The sequence below is a fragment of the Nanorana parkeri genome, unplaced genomic scaffold (assembly GCF_000935625.1).
Source record: "Nanorana parkeri isolate BGI_ZX_2015 unplaced genomic scaffold, ASM93562v1 scaffold15, whole genome shotgun sequence".
NCBI lineage: Eukaryota > Metazoa > Chordata > Amphibia > Anura > Dicroglossidae > Nanorana > Nanorana parkeri.
The window spans coordinates 2,105,305-2,115,112 of NW_017306283.1; the positions used below are offsets into that span (position 1 = coordinate 2,105,305).

Consider the following 9,808-nt stretch of genomic DNA (forward strand, 5'->3'; position numbering starts at 1 on the left):
TCAGGTGGCAATCGCAGTTTTGAGTGGGCTTGGGCGAACTGGGTTTGCACCAACCCAGGCTCATCTCTACTTACCAGGATGATCCAACCATGCTGTGGCCCCTGGAAAATCCAGCGGTGGAAGGGTGGAAGACTGTCTATCGTTGCTTACTCTAAGACCCAACAAAATGGTGATGGTACCATTAGCATAGAGGGCACTGTAGCGTGCATCCATGCATAAACAAGTTTATGTTTGACTGGACATTTAAAGTAACTTTTTAACCTATAGAAAATGTGTAAAAACCCAGTAAATGGTGTCACAGTTCAGGTACACATTTCTTATTGATTTCATTTAGCCTGGCTAATGGAAGACATGGAAGTCTATGACAGCTTTTTCCATAGTGATCATTGAAAGTTCTCATGTCTTATAACATAATAATCAGCCATCTGTCAGACATGTCTACCACTCACAAGCTTGAGGAATGGCACTGAAATTTCTTGGGGTAGAGTCAGGAATCGTTAAATGCGCTATCATTTTTGGCCATCTCTGTCCTGTAGACACAACAGGAAGTGAGAAGGAAGCTCTCCAAAGTGAGTAAATTGCCACTAGAGCATGCATAACTATTGGAAGATTTCCCCTCTGTTCCTGTCTTGGTGACTATATTTTTTTTATTTTCCTTCACTTTCACTCCGAGTGACTGTGGTCACCAGGTTAGATAGAAAGGATAAATCTACCTTAAATCTAATAATCTAACACCTCACCATTCTCTCCAAAACTAAAAAGAAACGTTTTCCGTTTTATATACACTTTGAAACAAGTTTTGCCGCTGGGTATACAATCATATAATAGAATCCATTCATTCAGTAACATCCATATGCTGTTTTTGAGCTCATAAAATAATGTCCAATGTTTGATCTGTTTTTCTCTGTCTAGGATTCTCAGAGCAAGCAAGGAGGGTACAGCATGCACCAGCTGCAGGGTAACAAGGAGTATGGCAGTGAGAAAAAAGGATATCTGCTGAAGAAGAGTGATGGGTATGTTGTGAATCGTTTAACTTATCATTTAGAAGATATAGAAGCGGCATTATAGTACCATTTGTAATATTACTACACTTCTTCCATTGTCAAGTGATATTGAGAACACTGCCCATATGCATGTCAAGTGATAATGTGACCACTGCCCATATGCATGTCAAGTGATAATGTGGCCACTGGCAATATGCATGTCAATTGATAATGTGGCCACTGGCAATATGCATGTCAAGTGATAATGTGGCCACTGGCTATATGCATGTCAATATTACGGGTCTGAACATAGCCCTGATATTTCCCTTTTGAAAAAGAGTTTGAGAACAGAGAAATCTCTTTTTTGCAGCCCCTTTTATGAATGAATAGGAAGCCTCTATACTGAGATTTCCTGTCCATTCAAAAACTGTGGAGATAGTATCAGTTACTATGTCCACAATCACGAATGAACAGGAAGTGATGTAGGACATCAGTGCTGAAACCTGCTCTTCAACCTGTGTGGGCTCAGTCTTCTGTGACAGTGCTCTCCTCCTGAAAGAGGGGACACAGAGGGGAGGAGAAAAACCAGAGATGCACTGCATTTTTAGCCAAAAAATTGTACTTTCGGGATTTTCTGTACCAAATTGAGCAAAGGAACTGCTCGAGGAGCAGAAGGGCAGCCAACAGAATAGTGCAACAATTGCCCAGCATAAAAAAAACCAAAACCTGTGTGATTTTCTTACAACAAGCTGGTCTTCACCATTATAATTACTATGGGAGTAGCTTGTTGCAGAAAATCAATCAATCGCAAAGATTGTGAGTAGTTGAAGCTGATGGACATGAGTCTTGTTTTTACCTAGCTGCTTCTGCTACTGTATAACAGCGTAATATTTTTGTTTTTAGATTAAGAAAAGTTTGGCAGCGAAGAAAGTGTACAGTAAAGAACGGAATCCTGACCATATCGCACGCCACTGTAAGTTGTTTGAGCTCCTTCATTCCTGCGTACAGATCTAAGGATGATCGTCCTTAGATCTTCTGTGGTAGGTTACATATTTGAACATTTCGGTAGCTATACAGGACTGGTAGCCCGGTGCTGTAGCACAGCAGAATACCAAAGTTCCCTAAACTAAATAAAAGCTACATGTTATATTCTCACCATCCTAATACTTGAACTCCATGCAGATATATACGACACAACACAACAAAGATGTGCTGGCATAGCATGAATCCACATTTCTTTCAAATAACAAAACTGCCAACTAAGAATGTACTTGGGTAGATGGGTTTAGTAAGTTTATTACCAGCCGAAAAGACCACGCTTTTACCAGCTGAGGCACACCACAATCTGATATGGTCTGGGAGGCATGGAGATCCCTGTGCTGTAGGTGAGAATAAGAGGTTGACAGACTCACTTCATCGATTCAGGGCATTGCCTCTCTATTAGTTGGTGGAAGAATTGAGACAATGCATCTTATTCTTTGGTGAGTGTAGACACAACCACACAACCATAGGACGAATTTATAATCACCGCGCAGATAGTATCCCTAGTGGGAGTTGAAACACATGACATACATACTGCAAGGCATCCGCGCTAACCAATGAAGCACCGCGCTGGCCATTTGACAACTCCGTGGGATGGTGTCGTCAGTGGAAAAAGTCTCTTCCTTCCTGTTTTTGCCATTACTACAAAATACATCTGCTGATATACCCATATCACATGCTCTGATGAAAATATATTTACTTGATGAAGCAGAATCTCCTTGCCATCACAGATCAGCAGCTGACAGGAGTTGGCAGACAGTTTAAAGCTGACAACAATTAGCCAGACAAGTCGGCCTACCAATACATTCTGTCTAAGCAGCTGCTCGCACAGATAACATGCGACAAGGTCCTGAAGGAGCCTGTTACGCCTGGCTTTTGTCTGGTGTCATTATAATGTTCTCGGCAGCGATTTAGTGGCAGCGCAGACTCTCACATACTCGGGGGAGGGGGGGTTGTGAAATTACGTTTTCTAACACTTATTTGCAATTTGCACTTGCTGCTACGCCTGCAACACTTGACGTAATGACCTATGTGTAAGATACAAGAATCTGTGACAATGCTCATTTGTCTGCTGCTGTTATATGCAGTCTGGGACTTCCCAGCATCTGTTCAACTACAAGTCCCGTGATCCCTCCGAAAGATGGTAACTTGCCAGGAATTGTGCAGCCGATAGTTTAAAGAAGAAGTGTAACATCGTCTTTCTACAATTGTTATATTAATAAATTGTCACTTATCCTTCTTTACCTTTTTCTAGGAACTTTTTGTGCTGTTTTAAGTCAAACTTCCTGCCAGCTGAATAGCAGCTTAGAAGAAAATAGTGCATTGGAATTTGCAAATAAAACTTTCATTAAATCGCTCAGAGATGATAAGTCATCAGGTAACAGTCTTGTGGCTGCTTTGCTGCACTGATTTACAAGCCCCTGTTTAAAGTAAATGCTCTTTGGAAAGGTTCTCTTTATCGCAGAAAATAAAACTATTATAAAAAGCAGTCTGAAAAAGCGGTCATAGTCCCACTACCGGTATCCCCATTCTTGCAGCGCTACACTGACTGAAATCAGCATCCTACACTTCCAAGTGTATCACCTTGTCCTCTGCCACATGCTGGTGTAGTTGCAGCTGGTGTAGGCATCCAGCACATCACTGTTGTTGGATTTTGATGATTCCAGCAGCCAGTGTAGTTGTACAAGTGTAAAGTCGATTTAAGACAAATTTTAATGCGCATAGTTCTGCAACGCATATGAACCCATCCGTGTTGTAGATTGCAATTTACTGAAATCGATTACTTTAGGTTTCTACAGTTTGCCGTAGTTGTGTGTTTTTCTGAACATGTTTTCAGCCGTCTCTGTACTATATCTTTTTCTACTGCAGCGTTTTATGCTTGTTCACTCCTCCTTTTACACATTAATTTTGTTTTCTTTAATCACTCAGTGTTCCACACAAAGCCTGCCATTAACTATGCATTAACGACACGCCGCGATAATAGACTTTAACACACAATTATGGTAACAGCCAGGCTCCTTAACCAATAGGTGATTTTTCTTTCCAGTGTTTAAACAAGTACCTGTCAAACCACGAGCTGCAAGCAAATAGAAAATGAATCGGCAAATAATTCAGTCTCAGTGCCTCTTTTACCTAGTTAAACTGTGAGCTGAAACAATGTTCAGTGAATGCGTGCACTGTGGTAGAGTAATGCGGGCTTATAGCATCAATAGAAAATAGTCTTAACCACATCATTACCCTGAGATCTTAAAAGTAAAAATAGATTTCCCAAATACTCATCTTTCTTCATTGAATCCAACTAATCACCTTCTACAGCAGTGGACAATATCATTAATGTTGAAGTGTCTGTCATGTGATGCCAGCAAGGGGCAATCATCTTTAGGCATAGCGACTGATTCTACCTAAATGTTATTCCCCCAAATCTAATTGGCAGACACCATGTGACCAGCATGGGGTTTGTAACATAAATAATATAGAACAATTTTCTTGTAACTTCAGTTTTAGGCCTGTACAATAAATTTAAAGTAAAACTCCAGTTTTAAAAACATTTATAGTTATATCGGTCCGTCTTGGCACAATGTAAATATATATATAAACCCTGGCAGGGCCACTGGGATTCTGTAATGCACTGTAGGAGTATGTTGCAGGATATCGATATGATGATGATGAGAAAGATCGGGAGAGAGAAAGATCGGGAGAGAGAAAGATCGGGAGAGCGAAAGATCGGGAGAGCGAAAGATCGGGAGAGAGAAAGATCGGGAGAGAGAAAGATCGGGAGAGCGAAAGATCGGGAGAGCGAAAGATCGGGAGAGCGAAAGATCGGGAGAGCGAAAGATCGGGAGAGCGAAAGATCGGGAGAGCGAAAGATCGGGAGAGCGAAAGATCGGGAGAGCGAAAGATCGGGAGAGCGAAAGATCGGGAGAGCGAAAGATCGGGAGAGCGAAAGATCGGGAGAGCGAAAGATCGGGAGAGCGAAAGATCGGGAGAGCGAAAGATCGGGAGAGCGAAAGATCGGGAGAGCGAAAGATCGGGAGAGCGAAAGATCGGGAGAGAGAAAGATCGGGAGAGAGAAGGAGAGAGAAAGATCGGGAGAGAGAGAGAGAAAGATCGGGAGAGGGAGAGAGAAAGATCGGGAGAGGGAGATAGAAAGATCGGGAGAGGGAGAGAGAGAGATCGGGAGAGGGAGAGAGAAAGATCGGGAGAGGGAGAGAGAAGGAGAGAGAAAGATCGGGAGAGAGAAGGAGAGAGAAAGATCGGGAGAGAGAGAGAGAAAGATCGGGAGAGGGAGAGAGAAAGAGAGGGAGAGAGAAAGAGCGGGAGAGGGAGAGAGAAAGATCGGGAGAGGGAGAGCGAAAGATTGGGAGAGGGAGAGCGAAAGATTGGGAGAGGGAGAGCGAAAGATTGGGAGAGGGAGAGCGAAAGATTGGGAGAGGGAGAGCGAAAGATTGGGAGAGGGAGAGCGAAAGATTGGGAGAGGGAGAGCGAAAGATTGGGAGAGGGAGAGCGAAAGATTGGGAGAGGGAGAGCGAAAGATTGGGAGAGGGAGAGCGAAAGATTGGGAGAGGGAGAGCGAAAGATTGGGAGAGGGAGAGCGAAAGATTGGGAGAGGGAGAGCGAAAGATTGGGAGAGGGAGAGCGAAAGATTGGGAGAGGGAGAGCGAAAGATTGGGAGAGGGAGAGCGAAAGATTGGGAGAGGGAGAGCGAAAGATTGGGAGAGGGAGAGCGAAAGATTGGGAGAGGGAGAGCGAAAGATTGGGAGAGGGAGAGCGAAAGATTGGGAGAGGGAGAGCGAAAGATTGGGAGAGGGAGAGCGAAAGATTGGGAGAGGGAGAGCGAAAGATTGGGAGAGGGAGAGCGAAAGATTGGGAGAGGGAGAGCGAAAGATTGGGAGAGGGAGAGCGAAAGATTGGGAGAGGGAGAGCGAAAGATTGGGAGAGGGAGAGCGAAAGATTGGGAGAGGGAGAGCGAAAGATTGGGAGAGGGAGAGCGAAAGATTGGGAGAGGGAGAGCGAAAGATTGGGAGAGGGAGAGCGAAAGATTGGGAGAGGGAGAGCGAAAGATTGGGAGAGGGAGAGCGAAAGATTGGGAGAGGGAGAGCGAAAGATTGGGAGAGGGAGAGCGAAAGATTGGGAGAGGGAGAGCGAAAGATTGGGAGAGGGAGAGCGAAAGATTGGGAGAGGGAGAGCGAAAGATTGGGAGAGGGAGAGCGAAAGATTGGGAGAGGGAGAGCGAAAGATTGGGAGAGGGAGAGCGAAAGATTGGGAGAGGGAGAGCGAAAGATTGGGAGAGGGAGAGCGAAAGATTGGGAGAGGGAGAGCGAAAGATTGGGAGAGGGAGAGCGAAAGATTGGGAGAGGGAGAGCGAAAGATTGGGAGAGGGAGAGCGAAAGATTGGGAGAGGGAGAGCGAAAGATTGGGAGAGGGAGAGCGAAAGATTGGGAGAGGGAGAGCGAAAGATTGGGAGAGGGAGAGCGAAAGATTGGGAGAGGGAGAGCGAAAGATTGGGAGAGGGAGAGCGAAAGATTGGGAGAGGGAGAGCGAAAGATTGGGAGAGGGAGAGCGAAAGATTGGGAGAGGGAGAGCGAAAGATTGGGAGAGGGAGAGCGAAAGATTGGGAGAGGGAGAGCGAAAGATTGGGAGAGGGAGAGCGAAAGATTGGGAGAGGGAGAGCGAAAGATTGGGAGAGGGAGAGCGAAAGATTGGGAGAGGGAGAGCGAAAGATTGGGAGAGGGAGAGCGAAAGATTGGGAGAGGGAGAGCGAAAGATTGGGAGAGGGAGAGCGAAAGATTGGGAGAGGGAGAGCGAAAGATTGGGAGAGGGAGAGCGAAAGATTGGGAGAGGGAGAGCGAAAGATTGGGAGAGGGAGAGCGAAAGATTGGGAGAGGGAGAGCGAAAGATTGGGAGAGGGAGAGCGAAAGATTGGGAGAGGGAGAGCGAAAGATTGGGAGAGGGAGAGCGAAAGATTGGGAGAGGGAGAGCGAAAGATTGGGAGAGGGAGAGCGAAAGATTGGGAGAGGGAGAGCGAAAGATTGGGAGAGGGAGAGCGAAAGATTGGGAGAGGGAGAGCGAAAGATTGGGAGAGGGAGAGCGAAAGATTGGGAGAGGGAGAGCGAAAGATTGGGAGAGGGAGAGCGAAAGATTGGGAGAGGGAGAGCGAAAGATTGGGAGAGGGAGAGCGAAAGATTGGGAGAGGGAGAGCGAAAGATTGGGAGAGGGAGAGCGAAAGATTGGGAGAGGGAGAGCGAAAGATTGGGAGAGGGAGAGCGAAAGATTGGGAGAGGGAGAGCGAAAGATTGGGAGAGGGAGAGCGAAAGATTGGGAGAGGGAGAGCGAAAGATTGGGAGAGGGAGAGCGAAAGATTGGGAGAGGGAGAGCGAAAGATTGGGAGAGGGAGAGCGAAAGATTGGGAGAGGGAGAGCGAAAGATTGGGAGAGGGAGAGCGAAAGATTGGGAGAGGGAGAGCGAAAGATTGGGAGAGGGAGAGCGAAAGATTGGGAGAGGGAGAGCGAAAGATTGGGAGAGGGAGAGCGAAAGATTGGGAGAGGGAGAGAGAAAGATCGGGAGAGGGAGAGAGAAAGAGAGGGAGAGAGAAAGATCGGGAGAGAGAAAGATCGGGAGAGAGAAAGATCGAGAGAGGGAGGGAGAAAGAGAGGGAGAGAGAAAGATCGGGAGAAGGAGAGAGAAAGATCGGGAGAGGGAGAGAGAAAGATTGGGAGAGGGAGAGAGAAAGATTGGGAGAAGGAGAGAGAAATATCGGGAGAGGGAGAGAGAAAGATCGGGAGAGGGAGAGCGAAAGATTGGGAGAGGGAGAGCGAAAGATTGGGAGAGGGAGAGAGAAAGATCGGGAGAGGGAGAGAGAAAGATTGGGAGAAGGAGAGAGAAATATCGGGAGAGGGAGAGAGAAAGATCGGGAGAGAGAGAGAGTAAGATCGGGAGAGGGAGTTAGAAAGATCGGGAGAGGGAGAGAGAAGGAGAGGGAGAGAGAAAGAGCGGGAGAGAGAGAGAGTAAGATCGGGAGAGGGAGTTAGAAAGATCGGGAGAGGGAGAGAGAAGGAGAGGGAGAGAGAAAGAGCGGGAGAGAGAGAGAGTAAGATCGGGAGAGGGAGTTAGAAAGATCGGGAGAGGGAGAGAGAAGGAGAGGGAGAGAGAAAGAGCGGGAGAGAGAGAGAGTAAGATCGGGAGAGGGAGTTAGAAAGATCGGGAGAGGGAGAGAGAAGGAGAGGGAGAGAGAAAGAGCGGGAGAGAGAGAGAGTAAGATCGGGAGAGGGAGTTAGAAAGATCGGGAGAGGGAGAGAGAAGGAGAGGGAGAGAGAAAGAGCGGGAGAGAGAGAGAGTAAGATCGGGAGAGGGAGTTAGAAAGATCGGGAGAGGGAGAGAGAAGGAGAGGGAGAGAGAAAGAGCGGGAGAGAGAGAGAGTAAGATCGGGAGAGGGAGTTAGAAAGATCGGGAGAGGGAGAGAGAAGGAGAGGGAGAGAGAAAGAGCGGGAGAGAGAGAGAGTAAGATCGGGAGAGGGAGTTAGAAAGATCGGGAGAGGGAGAGAGAAGGAGAGGGAGAGAGAAAGAGCGGGAGAGAGAGAGAGTAAGATCGGGAGAGGGAGTTAGAAAGATCGGGAGAGGGAGAGAGAAGGAGAGGGAGAGAGAAAGAGCGGGAGAGAGAGAGAGTAAGATCGGGAGAGGGAGTTAGAAAGATCGGGAGAGGGAGAGAGAAGGAGAGGGAGAGAGAAAGAGCGGGAGAGAGAGAGAGTAAGATCGGGAGAGGGAGTTAGAAAGATCGGGAGAGGGAGAGAGAAGGAGAGGGAGAGAGAAAGAGCGGGAGAGAGAGAGAGTAAGATCGGGAGAGGGAGTTAGAAAGATCGGGAGAGGGAGAGAGAAGGAGAGGGAGAGAGAAAGAGCGGGAGAGAGAGAGAGTAAGATCGGGAGAGGGAGTTAGAAAGATCGGGAGAGGGAGAGAGAAGGAGAGGGAGAGAGAAAGAGCGGGAGAGAGAGAGAGTAAGATCGGGAGAGGGAGTTAGAAAGATCGGGAGAGGGAGAGAGAAGGAGAGGGAGAGAGAAAGAGATCGAGCGAGGGAGAGAGAAAGAGATCGAGCGAGAGAGAGATCAAGACACTCCAGGTGAACTTATCTGTCATTGATTACACACACTTGTGCGTTTCTGTCATGATTTGCAGTGACATGTTTGTCTCCAGACTGTGGTCTGGCTCAGGCAAGCTTCCATTTTTTCCCTAGGGTCATTATAGTGAATAACATGATGAACCAGTGCACCATAGCACCACACCACCATAGGTTTACACCAGTGATCTCCAAACTGCAATCCATGGGCCAGAAGTAGCCCTTTGCTTGCCTTTAAGCATCCCTTGGGGCACTATTGTTCTCGCTGACAAAGATAATGGGGTACTATTCCTCTGACTGCCACCAGTGACGGGTCACTATTCCTCACAGTGATGCCAACAATCGAGTCGCTATTCCTCACAGTGATACCAACCACAAGGCACTATCCTTCCTACTAATACCATCAATGGTGCACTATTCTTCCCACAGATTCTGTTGATGAGGCACTATTCTTCCCACAGATTCTGTTGATGAGGCACTATTCTTCCCACAGATTCTGTTGATGAGGCACTATTCTTCCCACAGATTCTGTTGATGAGGCACTATTCTTCCCACAGATTCTGTTGATGGGGCACTATTCTTCCCACAGATTCTGTTGATGAGGCACTATTCTTCCCACAGATTCTGTTGATGGGGCACTATTCTTCCCACAGATTCTGTTGATGGGGCACTATT

At 47.0% G+C, this 9,808-nt stretch overlaps 1 protein-coding gene across 8 annotated transcripts in view; it reads left to right on the forward strand.

Moving 5' to 3' along the window:
- The window catches only part of ASAP1 (ArfGAP with SH3 domain, ankyrin repeat and PH domain 1), a 222,158-nt gene that overhangs the window by 161,841 nt on the left and 50,509 nt on the right, over positions 1–9,808 (forward strand). For all 8 annotated transcript variants that reach the window (XM_018558673.1, XM_018558708.1, XM_018558717.1 and 5 more), the window contains 2 exons: positions 913–1,013; positions 1,887–1,956. In XM_018558673.1, the coding sequence (XP_018414175.1) occupies positions 913–1,013; positions 1,887–1,956 (171 nt within the window). The remainder of the gene's footprint in view (positions 1–912; positions 1,014–1,886; positions 1,957–9,808) is intronic.